This window comes from Brachionichthys hirsutus, chromosome 9 (genome assembly GCF_040956055.1).
Source record: "Brachionichthys hirsutus isolate HB-005 chromosome 9, CSIRO-AGI_Bhir_v1, whole genome shotgun sequence".
Classification (NCBI taxonomy): domain Eukaryota; kingdom Metazoa; phylum Chordata; class Actinopteri; order Lophiiformes; family Brachionichthyidae; genus Brachionichthys; species Brachionichthys hirsutus.
The window spans coordinates 2,870,154-2,888,214 of NC_090905.1; the positions used below are offsets into that span (position 1 = coordinate 2,870,154).

The 18,061-nt window shown below is 45.1% G+C and overlaps 1 protein-coding gene across 1 annotated transcript in view; it reads left to right on the forward strand.

The window, feature by feature from the left end:
• The window catches only part of raver2 (ribonucleoprotein, PTB-binding 2), a 33,118-nt gene extending 17,936 nt beyond the window's left edge, over positions 1-15,182 (forward strand). The window contains exons 5-16 of the mRNA XM_068743758.1: positions 4,005-4,196; positions 7,523-7,643; positions 9,165-9,247; positions 9,333-9,431; positions 9,884-9,995; positions 11,626-11,966; positions 12,443-12,551; positions 12,807-12,988; positions 13,529-13,630; positions 13,749-13,850; positions 14,723-14,935; positions 15,042-15,182. Coding sequence (XP_068599859.1) covers positions 4,005-4,196; positions 7,523-7,643; positions 9,165-9,247; positions 9,333-9,431; positions 9,884-9,995; positions 11,626-11,966; positions 12,443-12,551; positions 12,807-12,988; positions 13,529-13,630; positions 13,749-13,850; positions 14,723-14,935; positions 15,042-15,182 — 1,797 coding nt within the window. The remainder of the gene's footprint in view (positions 1-4,004; positions 4,197-7,522; positions 7,644-9,164; positions 9,248-9,332; positions 9,432-9,883; positions 9,996-11,625; positions 11,967-12,442; positions 12,552-12,806; positions 12,989-13,528; positions 13,631-13,748; positions 13,851-14,722; positions 14,936-15,041) is intronic.
• Positions 15,183-18,061: the final 2,879 nt, after the last annotated feature.

The window sequence follows — 18,061 nt, forward strand, 5'->3', positions numbered from 1 at the left end:
CAGCGGAGGTGATGACATGAAATTCAGGGGTCCGCGTCCCCGTCGGCAAGGCTCGTGGTATCATCAAACAACCGTTTCCATGGTGACGAGTGGCTGCTGTGACACCCACGCTCCCTCCCTCCCTCCCACTCGACTTTGTTGTTTCTCCCTCCTACAGTTCAGCTGTGTTACACCCCGCCCTGCCCCATTACATCCACTCCACCCCCACAATACCCATAATTCAGCAGGTATCATCCGCTGAATTTCCACTTTTAGCTCCTCCCCTCTGCCCCACTCCCACATAAAATCAATACACCTACCTCATCCCAGTCCCATGATGCTTTGTGGGTGTTTATCTCATGTTGCTTTGCTGCGGCAGAGCCAGCGGGCTTTGACCTATGGTTGAGCGTACAGTGTGTGTTTGTCGGTGTGTGTAGCGGTGCACAGTGACACACAAAGCTTCTGAAATGGCACGCATCAGGGAACAGGTTGCAGAAACGGCCGTGTTCAACCACCATCGCTTGAGTTTTTCAGTGTTGACTGCAGGTTTGTCCTTTTTCCACCATAAAGACGCTTTCGGCAGGAAGAAGTTGGGCTTCTGCGTTTGCTGCGTATGAATTTGTCTCCGATGCCTTACATAAACCCTCTCTTCCTCCTCCCTCACAGGTAGCCCTGTTGCCACTTTTTTTTCTTTCTTTGATCGGAGTGTTCTTAACCCGTGGCCTCGGCCCACGGCGCTGTAATTCTTCACTCAAACGACCGGGTCCTCCAGTCTGCCAGGAGAGAGGGAGGGAGGAGACGGTAACGCCTGTCCATTTAGGGGAAAGGACAACGGGATGGAGACAGGAAGGAGGAGGATGAGAATGTCAGACCTATTAGAGAGGATGGAATGAAGTTGCAGGGAGGGAGGATGATGGGTACAGTCGACAGTAAGAAGAACACATGGATGGAGACGGTTAGTTAAAGGAATATCCGCCATCCCTTGTAGGCTAAATCTTCTTTAAAATACAACCTTACAGGTGAAGATTAAAAACAATCAAAGCAGCAACATAGCTGAGAAGCAAAGACAAAAACAGAAGCCTCTGAATGTTTCCTCTCAGCACCGAGTGAAATGAAAGGACAAGGAAATGTTATTTGTGGTGCGATGTACTGTAACGTAGGTACATTTCCACAAATACTTCTTTTACAAGCACAAATGTGTTCTTTAATCCTGCATTTGTGTGACAGGTTTAATTACTCATTCCCTGCTAATCTAAAATATATGGAACGCGTTGATGGATCCCGCCTCACCAGTGCGATGACGTCACCTCAAATATGACCGGCTTTATCCTGCTGTCTGAAACTGTAGGCAGCTTTATTGAAAAGCAGCGCACGCTAACTTTGATGCACGTCGGTGATGTCGGTGTCGTTTACGAGGAAGATCACGAACCTGACGGTCATCGCCACAAGAGGAGCTATTTCAAGTCAGTCTAAGGACGATTCGTAGATACTTTTGTGGTACAGACCGGCACCTTTTGTCACAGACGGCTGTGACAGGGTTGTTGTGACCTCGCCACTCAACTCAGACAGCTGGCGCGCACACACACACACACACACAGAAACTGACAGGCGTGCTCCACCGGGTCTTTGACCATGACTCTGGGTCAACAGCGGTCAGATACAAGGATTGCTACCTTAGCATCTTTGGTCTGCAAACACACACAGACACATACTCATTTACAGTATCATGACGCAGCATAATATATTTACAGTAATTTAACTCGGGCCGACTTACGACAAAAACCTCTGAAACAGCCTTATCGCTATTTACTAGTTAGATTTGATCATATTAAATTGTTCTATATTGATGGGAGCCCATTGGCTGATAGTTGCATTCGCTGTCCAGCACACGTGAAGAAATGAGAATTGATTTGCTTGCCACTGACTTTTCACCTCCATCTTCACACTATCTTGCCGTTTCGGCCTTCGTGTTAAGTCCAGAATCCAAAATTCAAAAGCGAAGACACACGGGAGGCAGAGGAGTGAAGTTTATGGTCAGTAAGTCCCAAAAAAAAAGGTTGGCAAAAACCGATGGGAAGCCAGACATCAGGCAAAGGCAACAGATGTATAAAAATAAAACCCAATGAGGAACCACGAGTAGCTCAGGAGGAAGTCACAAGGGTGAACGCAGGAAATCACAGGGGGTGAAAAATAAGAGCACAAACACACGTCCTGTACGCAAAAGAAAATAGAAGACAACCAGGAATCACACAGGAGGTGCAAGGAATGCACTTTAACTCTAACACAGGAACCGAAGCGGTGAAAAGATGGCAACGTGCATGAAAGCGACAGACGGAGAACCAAGCGGCAGCTGACATACAAGGCGCGCATACAGGAGTCTACTTTCGATTTACATAATTGTCGGTGCAGATCTGAATAATGTTTGAGTATTTTATGTGGCAACAATTTGAGTGGAGCGAGACTTCGCTCTGTTTTCACATCATTACTCACGCACACACGCCCACACGTGGCTGATGATGGCTCTGATGCCATTTGCACACAATCCAATTTCAATCCAATTTAACCTATAATGTATGTTTTGCAGTTTACCCACTTCTGCTCTGCTCTTATTTGTTATGTCTGCACACAAAACTACAATTAGCAAAGTTTTTCCCTTCCGTTTTTCTGGCTCATATCCTCCGTCATCCTCATCCGTCACACATGCTCCTTTCTTGCCTCTTCTCTCCATCCCCTCCTCACCTCACCTCACCTTCACCTACTCCCCTATTTATCAATCCATTCATATCTCAAGAGGCAGAGGGGTTCGGGCCATTTCCATACAGTTTGCTTCATGTATGCTGATGATAATAGCCCATCGACCTACTCCTCCACACGTGCATCTGTTTTCCTCTCTCGTTCCCTCCATCCATCCGCCCGCTATTTTGACCTGAGGGAGCAGCAGATGGAGAGGAGGGGTGGAAGCAAGGAAGGGCCAATCTGCTGTCAGCTTGAGAAAAATAAATGATTACCTTCAAAAAAGGCAGAAATTATAGAAATTTGTAGGATTGTATGTAATTTTAATGATAAAGTCATTTTTTGGTTAAATGCAATCAAAAATCCTCTGAAACTAATATAGGCTGAAACTGATTTAAAAAAGTAGCTTCTGGTAGTTTGAATATTTTCCGAATATTTTTTAGACTTCAGGCTGCTGATTGGACAAACCACGTAACCCAAAACATCGCCCCGGCCAATGAGGAGCAATCCTCTGATATTTAAAGGACAAATCAATCAAGATTATAATTGGAGACCTCCTTCACAACGGGTCCTCTTGAACGCGAGAAAAACAAAAGACTACAGCAGATGAGAAATTATTTTGAAAAGCAATTTAGAATTAGAATAAAGGCAAATATAACAGGTAGATGAAATGGCTTGCTGCTACAGAGAGCCGTCACTGCTCGGGGATTTTATCAATGTTTTAATTGACTTCAGCCACGATCAACAGAAGTTCAAGTGATTGGGTTTTACCATTAGCCATTAGCCATTGACATTATCCATTACCACCCATTAGCTTCCAGCTACTTGCCCGCCTGCTTTGTGCAGCTGCATTTCAGCCACTGGAAATGAGCAAAGCCTCTTGACATAGACATTCACCTTCTTTGGAAGCGATGTTGTTGGTCAGCAGTACTATCTGATTATTGGTTGCACATTTGATGATGTCACACGGGCTCATTTTTCAACGAGATCAATGTTAACCAGGTGCAGATGTTGCATCATATGGAAACATAAAACGTCACCCTCCTAGTTTTATGGTGAATTTCACTATGTTCAGGGGGCTCTTACTTTGAAAGCTCCCTTCTAAGCTTTTAATATAACTCTATATGCCCAAAATAAAAATAAAAACAACGATTTACAGTACTTTGTGTTTGCACAATTTGTATTTTGTCATGTTTCTACAAACATATCGACATAAGTTTTGAAATGTGACGCACGGAATCGAGAGACTTGCCATCATAAAGTCACGGTGATTTCATTTATCTGTCTCCCAGCTCGCTCAGGATGAGGGCAGCCCGGTCCGAGGCTTCGGCGTGGTGGAGTATGAGAGCGCCGAGCAGGCGGAGGCTGTGCTGGTTGAGATGGACAGGACCACGGTGGCGGGACAGGAGGTCCGTCTGTCTGTCTGCACCCCCGGCACCTCGGGGAGAAGCACCCTGGCTGCACTCATCGCCGCCCAGGGCATGGTGAGTGTGACGCAAACGAAGGCCTGCACAAATTACAGATCTGTGGAACCTGGGAAGGGAAGATGATGGGAATCTGTATAAGTGGACATGATTGGCTAAGATTCCTCAGGAATGCTGCCAGAAGTTGATATCTGGCTGTCGTGCCAGCAAATAGGTGCTCCACCAGTACTAAAGGCACTCGCACATCCCCGAGCGCTCCATGCTGAAATGTCTTTCGTCGTTGTGTTGTCCCTCCCACACACAGAGACGCTGACATGATAATTATAGTTGTGTAGACTTATTCGGCTTCTGCTCTGTCTCCTTCTCCTTATAATAAACCAAACTCACAGCCTGAGACACAGTGGCACACACACACACACACACACACAGAAATCCAGCTATACAAACACCAGCAGGCTCACACACAACATGTAAAGCCACATTCCAAACACTTCTAATTGTTGTTGTGTATATTTATGAACTCACAGGTACAGAAATTACAGGTAGGAATACATAAGTAAAGACTTCAAGCGGAGACTAAGTCCTTATCCAACCGGAGCCAGACTGATGACAGGTTTGTGTGTGTGCGACAAAGTGTTTCAAATCGCCAACATGTTGATTAAGATTTGCTTTTCAGGGGTTTGTCTTGACTTCGTCTTTCTCTCTGAATGACCGATGGAGGAAACAGGTGGTTCGCTGGATGGTTGTCGATGCACCAATCAGCTGGTAAATGCTGGTTGTGGTGCAGCTGCTGTCGACCGTTCTTTTGTCTCATCATTTAAAAGGGACTGTTTTCATTTTTAATCCGGATCCTGATGACATTTCGTTTTTGAATCGTCAAAAACAGTCTTACAGTATTTATGTGCAGTTTATAATCAATACAATCAGGTGGTTTTCACTCATAATTTGGATCAAACAAAATGGCAATACGGCTTCTGTCATGTGGAAACCTCTTATTGTAATATAATTATAATAATTTCACAGCATATGCAGATTTGTGCTTCATTAAGAGTTACCCATCGGCCACGACAAATCATTACAATCATTGCAAAGACAAACTGCGATCCAACTGACACAATGTCCCGTGCACGTCGAGCACCATTCACACCGAGGGGCGCTAGAATTTTCTCACGCTGCTACGAAATCACGCTCCATTATAATAATAACGGCCGGAGCGCCTGAATGGCAACACGGAGGATGATGTGACACAGACAGAAACTGTTTGTTTTTTTTCTGATAAAGCCGATGCGAAGAGGAAGGAGGACGTCAGGAGGGTAAAAGAAAAAGGATGGCGGGAGAGGCAGCACCTGGGAGGAGGGTGGGCCCTAATCCTAACCCTAACCCCCGGGGTTCCCTGTGAGATCATTGGCAGCTGGTTAAGGAAACATCAGATCAAGACCGACTCCTGGCCACACTTCTCCTTTGAGGCATTTCTCTCATTCCTCCAGTTTAGCGAATCCGAGTGTGAATGCTGAGGACCAGATGGCCTCCTCCTTCCTCCTCCTTCCTTTTCCCTCCATCCCTCCCCTTATGCGATACTTCTCGCCTTCCCTTCTTCGCGGCTCCCTTACCTCCCTGTGTGGGTGTGTGGTTGGATTTTGTGCCAGTCGCCGAACAGACTGATGCATGGTGGCATTTTCTCCAGTAGAGGAAAAAAAGAAGAAAAGAGAGCCTTCTCCTCCTCATCATCATCACGATCATGTCCTTCCTTGTTCTCTCTCTACCTTCCCTTGAAAGACGCTGTCAGCTAAGACTGGCCTTACTTAACACTGGCACACACACACAACAATGTTCCTCGCTGTAACACACACTGTGTGTGCAGTAAACTCCACATCTTCCTCGCTGACAGGCTGGAGTCAGACCCACTCCATCGCCATCACTGATACTCTCTCTTCTGGATGTGACAGGGAGGAAACGAGGGTGACTTGAGCTGAAGTCACGCTGTTGCTCAGAGGAAGACGAGAAGCAAATATCACGATGCTGCCAATGTTTTAAATAGCTGCGTCTTTGGGCCAGCCGGCGAGAACAAGCAGCGCGCCGTCGGGGGGCGGGGCGGGCCTACGGGGTCTGCTCCATTTGATTTGGTGCTGCCTAATTCAATAGGCTTTCATTTGGGTCTATTGAATTACATTTTGCAGAGTAATGGGTGATTGAATCCTTCCATGGGAATTAGGTTTACAGTTTTTTCTTTTGATTAAAAGAGGGCTGCAGATTCTCATTTAGGAATTCTTTTTTCTTTTTTTTGGTCAAATGAAGCACAAGCTTTTTCGTGGATGTGGTAAAATAGGCCTGGTGTAATTATGTAGATATCAGAGATTTAGTTATTTCTGTTCCAAATTCCAGTTAATGAGCTCACATCGCTGCAGCTTTTACACGAGCAGTGGAGACTTAAATTAGCTCTTAAATATTTGAGATATTTGCATAATCCCAATGGGTGAAAGTCTTTCTCTGCATTTGACCCATGACTGAGAATAAAAATGGAGCAAACTGGATCAATTTGTTGAATTTACATCAAATAAATGAGTAGTCCGAAACTCTAAAATAGCGACTCCACAGAAGACTTGCACAGATTCACGAGCATCAACTCTCTGAACTGAGAGGATCCAACATCAGTAGAGTTTCATCATCGTGGCAGCGGTAGAGGAAACATTCGCCTTTGTGTTAACAGAAGAATTAAATAGAAGCAGAGTCAAACTGACGATGGATTTTGTCGCCATGTTTGCTTACCTTGTCAGCTAATTTTGGAAGCCAATCATCCGAGTCTTACACTCCTAACAAATAATACTCACTATATTCCTTTCCAGATTTCAACTTCATATTGAAAATTTGACAGTAACATTTGAAGACTATACACCAGAATTTCATATATATATATATCTTGTGTTGTATTTTTTGTTTGCGTGGTTTCTTCTTTTCACACCTCCAGATCGCACAACTGTAACAACGCTTGCAGAAAAGTGTTGACGGGTTTTGGCCGAAATGTAAAACTGTCGGAGAACTTATAAATTGGTGCATGTTGGAAAAGCAGCGTCAACTTTTTTCGTTCAGTTTATCTGGGCTCTTTACTTTTTCTCCACGGCATTCCCACATCTGTCCCACTCCTGCTTGTCTTCTTCTTCTATGTCCCTTTATTTATTTTTTTGTGCGTGTGCTTATTTTGTCTCCTAGATCAACTCCCCTCTGCTGACACTGCAGACATATCCTGATGATGTAAACTAGTGTAATGGTTACTGCAGCCATCAGGGACTCCTAATGACAAGAACAAAGCACACACACACACTGGTATTTTCTTTAACTTGTGTATGTGCGTATGTCTGACCCTAACCCCCCCCCCCCCTCCGATCCAGATTCTGAGTAACAGGAAAGGTCTGCTACCAGAACCCAACCTGGCCCAGTTGTTGACCAGTATGACCAACCCAGCCGCCCTGCAGATCCTCATGAGACCGCACCACACTGGGAAAAGAGGAGGTACGACAGTCTGACTGTTGGAGTGCTTCCATCCCCTTGTTGGTATTTACATTTTGCAGACAAAAAACAATTCTGCGTTTGTGGCCACGTTCATTCACCCTTTTCTCGTGCCATGGTTTAATTCTCTCTAACTAGAGAATGAGCTCCACTTTTTTTAATCTCAAACTGCTTAACTTCAAATGTCCGCATAGCAACAGCAGCTGGCAACATGGACAAATTTGCATTTTCTGGTTGCAGTTTAGCAAAATGATGTTGAATTTTTTATATGTTTTTGCAAGGAAATCTTCATACTGTGTGAATTAAAGCTCCAGAAATTACAGTAAAGGGTAATTTTATCAAATGTGTGATTATACCCAATCGTTATTTCTTCATTTCTTTCATGCTGTTGAATCTTACCTACTGATTTGCCTCAGCGTTTATTTATTTTTTCTGAAAATACATTGAAATGGGCTGCAGATTTTTATTTTTCATCTGTCATTGGAGGTTTTTCACCAAAACGTATCTTAGAAACCCTGAGTTAACTTGCAGTTTCTATGGATGCAAGTTGTACATTTTTTAATGTTTCATCAAATGTTCTGCATCAAAGTTCAACCAATAAAGACTGAAAACCGTTGTGGAGCTTCAGGCGAGAGGAATGGAAAGTTGTGTACACTGAAAAATGAACGGGACTTAAACATCCTGTAAAACAAATGCTTTTAGTTTTGTTTCAAACTGGATTGGTTACCCTGGCAACATGCATCTAAATGTGTGAGCTTATAATTGAGTAGCCGCAAACCTGAACACTGGCCATTTGATATGATCTTGAAGCCAATCAGCGTCCAGAACTTTCTGAATGTCTGCCTTTGAGTGGTCTCCATCCTCCCGGGTGATAATCAGACACTCCTACATGGTGTAATCACTTTGTCCAGCGCTTCATTATGTGATGAATGGCTAATCAGGTATGAAAATGATTAGCGGAACAAATGAGAACAGGACGGGAAAAAAGATGGAAGAGGACTGTCTTTGAGACAAAAGTCTAAAATTAGGAACTTGATTAAATGTGAAACTTTTCTACCTATTTCTGTAGAAGCTAACATTAGCGTTGAGGCTTACGTTAATTATAAGGAGATCTGGTAAAGCAGAGAATTAGCACACACACGCTGAAGGAAGGTTTTCCTGAAATGGACCCTGAACCAGGAATATCTTCTGGAACTAGAACTAGGACAAGAGCGGGAGAGATTCACCTTCAAGAGATTCAATGAAAAAAGAATGTCAAATACAAACTCCTTCTTTGTGCTGACATAGAATCCCAGCATTAAGCTTGTTATCAAGCAGGAGGCAGCGTGGCTCTTGGCTGTGCTGTAAATGACTGATGGGTTGGTCGTCTGACTAACGATTCGCCCGTGCACGGCTGATGAGATGACGATTGATTCATGCATTAGCGAAAACAACTTTTCTTTAAAAAAAAAAAAAGAAAAATCACAAAGAGAAGCGCCGGATAATGTTTCATTCGCTGTTTTGTGTGTGTGTGTTTTTTTTTAGGGAAGTACGGTCGTCACGCCAGCCTGCCGTTCCTCAGACCCCCCCTCACCGCAGCTCTGCTCACGCTGGGAAAAGCCCACCAGGTCGGGACGCATCCGCGTGGCGCCGTTGCAGCAAGCGTTCACGTGCCTTTGCAATAACAGTGTCTGTTTTCCTGGTTCCCTTCAGAGCGCTATGCTTGGTAATGGATTAGTCCTCCAGAACCTCCTGCACATGCAGCTCGCTCAGCAACAGCTTCTGCACATTAAAGACAAGCGCATCAGCAGTGTAAGACGCCTGTTTGTGTTTGTGCGTCGGCGTTTGATGAGGGTCAGGTGGGTTGGTGCAGCAGACGTGGGCTCGTGTGCATATGTGCCCTTACATTTTCATCTGCAGCACTTTGGGCCTGACAATCTCAATTCATCACGCAACCGAATTGTTTCTTTCCTGTTCGAAGAAAGACCTTGAGGTGATGAATTTATTTTCCCCCCTGTACATTTTTGTTTAGCATATTTTGCATACCTCCCTTGTCTTAGAACGTGGTGAATGCATCTTTCTTCAGCTTCAGTTCAGAGTGGCTGTTTTAATGTAGAAATTGTCCTTTTCTCTCCATCACCTCTCTGATCTACCCCCCCCCCCCTCCTGTTTTTCCTTTTCTTTCTTCTGCCATGTGTTCCCCCTCCATCTGTCTTTTACATGTTGCTCTTCCATCGCCTCCTTGTTCTGCTCCTCCTCCACAGGTCTCCAGTCTGCTCGGGGATCCGTCCAGGCTGTTGATGCAGAAAGCTCTGGCTCTGAGGCCTCCGGGCCTGATCTCGCTAGGGAAAGGCCTTCTGGGAGATTCTCCAGCAGGTGAGCAGGATATCAATACACCTCGATTCCACTTCAGAATAACAAGAACTCCGGTACGTCTTCTGATCTTTTATATTTATCTGTGAAATGGGTTTCCCACTCAAACGACCTGGTGTCAGACAATAAATAGAGATGCGTCTGGCAGCGACTGTGCAGCTTCTACTAACTTTGAAGCACCATTTCAGGTTTGAGGTCAACGATGGCGGTTTGCTCGCACTCAAACTGGAGCAAACCACTGGCAAGTTCTGGCCACACCTACTTCCAGAAAGGGGCGTGGATAACATTGCGTCATTTGCATTTAAACCACATAGAGACAGAGGAGTATAAAAACATCCTGTACCACATGATCCAAGAGGTGTTTCAAGCAAGAAACATCAGGGACATGTTTAGAGGAGTTCAGGGTAATAAATACAAATATTAAAGTACAACGATGGACCTTTAAACTTGCATAAAATGCAACCTAAAATCTTACATGATAAACCTTAAGCTGACACAACCTGTTTCACAGTAAAGATGGTGCATCTGTCTCAGTGTCTCTCAGAGGAGATGCATTTCCTCCACTATTTGTCTTTCTCATAGTGTGTGTTCCTTCCTCCACGAGAGGAGTGTGACGACCTGGTGAAGACATGTAAATAACTCCACATCCCAGGTGTCGGGGTTGCCCTCCTGCAGATTTTTGCGAGGCCCTCATTTCTGCATTTACACTCCGAATCCCCGGTGGAGAGAAGCCGCCTTGGTTTTAGACCATGTATAACAAATTGTGTGTGCACAAATGCACGTTGGCATGAGTCCCTATGAGATTCAACAGTGTGAGTGTGTAATCTGAGGCTTTTTTCAGTGCATGTGTCTCTGGATTTTATTTAATTTTTTAGTTTAGGGGCCTGTTAGAGCTGATTTTCTTTTATTGTGTGGGGGAGGTCATTTGTCACTGCAATATTGGATTTATAAGTGTGATTGCGTGTGTGTGTGTGTGGGTTAAATTTTTACTTAAATTATGTGTGCTCATGGCTGTCTGTTTTTGTGCCTGTGTGTGTGTGTGTGTGTGTGTGCGTGCTTGAGAGAAGGATTGAGAGTGTGGAGCAAAGTGCCGGGCTGTAAATAAACCTGATGAGTGGTGATGTACGAGCCCCCCCCCTCAGATATTACAGCCGGCTCTGCAGAGACGGTGAGGCGGGGCTCTCAGCTTCCAGCCGTCCGTGATTCGTCTGTGTCCGGAGGAGACGGAGGCGCTGAATAACATTTCAAATGTTTATCTGACATCTATTTTCATACCTCAACTTCTTTTTTAATTATCTTTGTGTTGTTTTGTGTAATTTTCTTGTGTCCTTTTACTCCATCTTATTTCTTGTATCTCACTTCCTCCCCTTTTTTTCCCCACTGGCTTTTTCTACTTTATTTTTCTCTCCTCTTTATTTTCCTACATTGTCTCCTCTTCTCACTATCTTTGTGTTATCTTCCATTTAATTGCTTTTCTTTCCTGCCCCTTCCTGTTGTCTCTCCGACATGTTCATAATCTTCTAAACCTCCTTTTTCCCCTCTCTTCCTTTGCATTGCACTTCTTTCCCTTTTATTTTGCATTCTTCTTTCCATTTCCTTCCACCTTTCTTTTCATCCTCTCCTCTTCTTGCAGAGTTGGGCCAGGAGTCGGTGCCGTCATCTGCTCATCATGCCACGGTAGTGGCATCAGCAGCAGGTGTGATGCCATACCTCCAGGCTCGAGAACAAAATTGCACCTATTCTCTCTCCACAACCTCCTCTGCTTCCACCTCCTCCTGTTCCTCCTCCTCCGCCTCCTGTGAGAGGCAGCCAGCTCCGCCTGGGACCATGGCGAGCGCTCATTCGCAGGGACAGAGCTACAGCTTTGGCGTCGGTAACTCAGTCCTTGGCCTTCCTCCACCCAACCCTGCTGGAGGAGTTTATACATCGACAGGACAACACAGCGGCTCTGATGGCTGCCACCTAGCTGGCATGGTGAGTACAGCGACCACAAATCCACGCAGAACAGACATGTCGACTCTTCACCTCTACAGAAACAGCTTCCCACTTCTTCAGGCTCTGAATACTCGCCGGCTTTTGTGCTTCTCTTCATTTTCTTTCCGACTGGGCTTGGTTTAACAAAATTACCCCCCCCCCCATCCATCGTCCATGATACATCATCGCTCATAATAGTTCAGTGATAATCACAGCGCTGAGCTCTTAGAGGAGGCGCTCCTTCTCTGAAGTCTCTTAAAAGAAGAGTATAATTAACAAAGAGCGCAGGACTTCCTCCCAGGTCCCCATTGGCCCTGCCAGCACTTCAACAGAATCTTTTCATCATTAAAGAAACAAAAAAGCCTTATGGCGAGGACGGCGTTCTGGTTCTATGACCGGCTGACCAGGCAGCCTCGATAAACTCTAGATCCGATGTCAGAGACCAGATCGAGGAATAAATGTTTGTTTCTCTTCAGGTGAGCAGCGGCCAGAGTTCTCTGTTAGGCGACCCTCCTAAAGAAGTCAGACTGCCCTCCAATCCTTACCTGAATCTGGCCAGCGTGATGCCAGGGGTGGTTCTGCAAGGTGAGCACACACAGGACAATTGGTTTAAATTATTGAGCTTTTAACAAAACTATTTGACCACAGAAATTCTTAACTCCTCCAAAAGCTAAAGTAGCACAGAATCCCATTTAAGTTTAGATCATTTTATTCTGTGTATGATGTAATTCCACTTGTGATCCAGAAGCTTCTTTCAGCAGTCGACCGGCTTCTCGGAAGTGGCTGCCACTTTGTATTAATGCAATGATCCTCCTCCGTTTTCCTCCTCCCGCTGCTCAGGATCAGTGGGGAGTAAAGACCAGGGAGGACAGCCAGCCTCTGGATTGTACCCAGCCTCGGTTGCTTCTGTCGTCTCCCAGGGCGCTGGCTCCTTCTCCCACAGCAGCACAGCTCCAAGCACGGCTCCATACAGCACCAGTAGCTCCGCCGACTACAGCCAGTACAACCAGGCCTACACTCAGGTAGGACAGCGCGCACAGGCACGCTAGACAGGGATGAGCGTGCAAAGGAACGAGCACAGACGCTCGGATGTGGGTCTGCCTGTATAGATGACAGTGAGTGATGGAGTGAGCTTTAGCGATGGGAGGTGGAGCTGAGGGTGGATTTGGATATTTGGATAGACAGAATGAGAGAGGATTTGCCAGAGAACGCTGTGCCTTTCCATCTGTCTCCACTCCTCTCCTCTTCCTCCGTTGAATCCTCCCTGCTGCATCTTTTCCATTATTTTCTTTCTCGGTCACTCCATTCCTCTTGTTGCTGTTCCGCTGCCGAGAAACAAGAGGCAAATGTGATATTTGCAGTGGGATGCGAACCCAATTTCTTAAAATCTACTCATCCAAACGAATTAATCGGGATTAGATAGCTGATCGGACACTGGCTTTGATTATGTCTGGAAAGACAAAGATGGGAAACGAAGGAGACCTGCCTGTGGGAACAACAAGAACACACAAAGACAGAGAAATAAAAGTGTGTGTGTGTGTGTGTGTGTGTGTGTGTCTAAGGATGCCATGCAGCAGTGGTACCATCACTACCAAGCAGCACAAGCTCACACCTACAACGCCGCTGCCGTGCAGGACAGCACGGCCACAGACTACAGCAAGGAGGTAGGAAGGGGTTAAATGTGTACAGGCGTATGTGTTTGAATGTCCTTGTTTGTTTGTTTGTTTGTTTGTCTGATTGCCTACAATCGGGTTACCCGTCAACATCCATCTTGTATTCCAGGCTCCACCGGCGTCGACGTACGGAGATTACAGCTCCTACATGCAGGCGGTCACTCAGTATTACTCTCAGCCTGCAGCAGCCAACCAGGGTTACACGAATAAGGTGCGCGCGCACACACACACACACACACACACACACACACGCGCACACACACACACACACACACACACACGTAATTCTAACAAAGAAAAATGGGTGGCACGGTGGCGCAGTGGTAAGCGCTGTTGCCTGACAGCAAGAAGGTTCGAATCCGACTTGCGGCCTTTCTGTGAGGAGTGTGCATGTTCTCCATGTGTCTGCGTGGGTTCTCTCCGGGTTCCTCCCACCTCCAAAAGCACGGAAATTCTGTGTGTGGCCCTGCGATGAACTGGCGGCTTGTCCAGGGTGTACCCCGCCTCTCGCCCGTTGACTGCTGGGATGGGCTCCAGCACGACCCGCGACCCGGTAACGCGGAAGGAAAATGCCCGATGGGCTCTTTGCAAACCAGAAACTCTCTCTCAGCTTGAGGACCAAACGAGATCCTGTCCTGCATACTCATCGTAAAGGATCTGCCCTCAGAGCGGCGTGCTGGCATTTACATCCACTTTGTATACATGCTTATTTGGAGAAAGTGACCTCTGCTTGACACTGATACCCCCGTTAGGGGCAACACATCGCTCAGCACCCAGCAGCTGATACCAGTCATCTCCACGCACCCTGACCAGCCGGGCCTCCTGCTGCTGAAGGCGACATGAGCCTGTGTGTGTGTGTGTGTGTGTGTGTGTGTGTGTGTGTGTGTTAGTTTGCCCTATGAAATAAAACCAGCTTAAGCAGACTTGTGTGAGTGTCATGGACATTCTAGCCACTTGGAGGCCAAAAGGTTAACATGAATGAAAATGGACATTTACTTTGTAAACTGGAACATCGAGGGGGGGGGGTGCTAATGCTTGCTTTCTTAAAATAGTTTGTCGTTCCATGTGTGCGTTCCTTCCTAGGAGCTCGATGTGTGTAAGCCCCCCCTGGGAGTCTCTCTGCATGCTGTCAGCAACGGCGTGGCCCCTCTGCCAGCCGCCGCCGCCGTGCTCCCGACCTACAGCGCCCTGCCCTTAATGCCCGGCTTCCTGGCGGCGCCACACCCAGTGGCGGCCACGGCAAACCCCGTCACACACGCACACGCCGCCTCTGCCGACTGGAACGCCTACTACTACGTGAGTAGAAAGCGGACCGTAGTAAAAAAAAAAAAATGAACATGTTATGTTAAAGGAACTTTTATGGGGAGATAACGACCCTTCTCTCGCTTCCCATTATCATCAGAACCAGACAAGGGGCCATAAGAGGGAGTACCCTCAGTTGGCTGTGCAGGAAGTGACGCCATCGGACGGCGCCTACATTGGGCAGCACTCCCAGGGCCTGGGAGGCCAGTACGCCGACTACTTTAAACGGAAGAGGCTCTAGTAGGAACCGAGACACCTTAAAGCCTAAAGCGTACGTAGGGAGGTACACACATCGTCCGCTGAACGTCACAGCGCCCACTAGTGGCCTTTCCACGGTGGCCATTTTGCAGCCCTTCAGTAGGTATTGAAGTGAAATCGTATTCGGGGGTTGCAAATGGTGTGAAAGTAAGCCATAGTGCTCTTTATTTCTGGCACTTATGTACACACACACATACAAATACACAAACATGGTGTCGCTTCTGTCTTATTTAAGCCTTATCTCAGTGTGTCGACTTAACTGATATTATCCTGCATATTTTATTTTTTTTCACATTGAACGTGAATTGATGTGTACGTATAAAATGTTTTTTGTATCTGCGGCCTGGTGACCCATCCGACGGCTGAAACTGTCTCAGATCCTCCCTCTGGATCTCCTTTCAAGGCACGTCTACTATTGCAGAAACCCTGACACCCATTTCTCTGCGCTTCAGTGTCTTTACTCTTTTCCTTTTATTGCCTGGGTTCCTGTTTTGTATCTCCCGATGGGGGGGAATGAATAGTGCGTGTGTAGGTGTGTGTGTGTGTGTGTGTGTGTGTGTTTATGACTGTCGATATGCTGTTTCTCTAGGAAATGTCAGCCATTTCAATCCCAAAGTTTGGGAGCACATCAGGAAATAGTGGTGACTTACGATAGCTTCCCTGGATGAATGGACCTTTCGCCTAAAGGATAGACAGACAGCAAAAGGCGCCTGTAAATACAGTGTTTAATACAGAATATATAAAGCCATGCGTTACAGACAATGTGGTATTTAATGGATAATTCCCAGCTTTCTTGTGTGCAGATTGTTTAGCACTAATGAAAGGAGAGCATTAAAGGAGTTTTTTCTTCTTTTTACAATATATTGTTATCTATTTGTAATTTAATGATATTCCAAGGTCATTTCTGAAAATGTTACTTAATAATCTAAATTGTATTAACTTACAGTTTTCTATTCTCCTCTCCTCTCTTCATTATAAACTAAAAGTTTCAGGCTGTGAAACTTGCATGTCAATTCAAGGGTCGGATCCTTCTTTTACTACAACCAGCTTTCGTAACACATCTTTACCGTGCTGCATCTTTTCCTTCAACTGCTTCCAATCTGATCTTTTTCTATGACTTCTTTAACTGTGACTGAGCTGTCATTGTTGCGAGGCGAGAGATGCAGCTCTTCATTACGTCATGGTAAGGGAAGGGAGTCCTTGCCGTAGTGTCTTTTGAGACCGGCTCATTTAGCAGTACTCGGTAACCTGGACAATATATACATATTGTATATAGCATGAAATCAGGACACAATCTTTATAATTCACAATTTGGCATGATCTTCACAGACTGGAATTGCACTTTTAAACAGTAACGGTAAACTGATTCTGGATTACCGGTATATGGAGGAAAGCACTTAAAAAAACCATTTAATTTATTTTTCTTACCACTACAATATACTACTACTATTGCTACTATATTATTATTATCATTATTATGATTATTATTATTATTAATGTCTAACGTTTTCTAAGGAGACAACTTACTTGGTTTCTTTAATGTCCAGGTGTATTTTTTTTTCAGCTTGGGGATTAAACTTAAGTGCAAAAGCCCTCCGGTGTGACAAACAGGCAATAACTATCTTCTACTACTGTAGAGAGAGGAATGTAAATAATTTTTTTATGTCACCACCATAAAAGAGCATCTTGGTCTCCTAGGTAACAGCTCATTTCTATTTTTTGTTTATTTGTTTATTTGAATTTGGCTCACTGTGAAACACAATGGCAGGTGAGATGAGATTGTAAACAGGATATACGTGTTTACATCATGTAGATGCGATTCTAGAGTATCTGTTGTGAGGCGGAGCTGATTGTGTGCTAAGCTTTTAATATCAAACTAAGGGCAAAACAAATCTCTCTAATCTTTCCACCGCTTCACACATTTCCTAACATTTTGATAATCGCGTGTTTCCTGGCGTATTAGGATTTGAACAAATAATATAATTTACCTTTCAACATACCCTTCCTGTCATTTTAATTTTTTGTTTTTTTATTTACCAACTTGTCTATGCACTGTTGTGACTCGTGTCTTGTCCCGTCTCCTCCGATCGGCTGTGCTTTTATTTATTCGATTATTATTATTTGCATTTGCAGACCTGCTCAGTGCAGTTTAAATCAGAGCAAACATTTCGTATAAACTCTTTCTAAATGTGGCTCCCCCCTCCCCCCGTGCCACGCCGGCACCTGAACTTGACTGTTTGCTCAGCCTGGTTGGTAGATTTCTGGATTTCTCAGTCTTTAAGTTGCAAACAAAACTCATTTTGGGCAAAAGGCAAGAGAATCCAGTAAAGTTGGGGAGTTTCTGTTCACGTCCATCTGTGGCTGTTTGTTGAAGCCCTTTTCTCTTCTTAGACAGTTCATTTCATTGACTTTGCTCTTTCTTACCACTGAGGTGCATTTCATCTTGACTCTCGTCTTCTCTTTCTACTCCACCCTTCAGTGGATAGAAATGAGCTTGTTTTGACCAGAGATGGAGTCTCTGTGTGTGAACAGCTGAGAAGGCAGATTTGATAATGTTCCTCTGTTTTCCCGTCTGTCTGCCTGTTACAATCCATTCAGTTGCTGGAACCAGTGAGGCCTGACTTATTATAGTGGTATTCCAAGTGAGTGGCGTCAGCCTTTCTCTCTGTGATGCCCCTGTCTGTGGACAGAGATGTGCATCAAAGCAATTAAAGATGATGCAAAATTCAGCGCCTATAATCTAAATTAACTATTCAAATCACCGAAAGGCAGAAGAAGAAATACAAGTGTGACTTTTTATTTTATTTTATTTTTTCAAATATGTAACTTAACTGTTAATTTCCTCGATTTGTCATTTGCTCA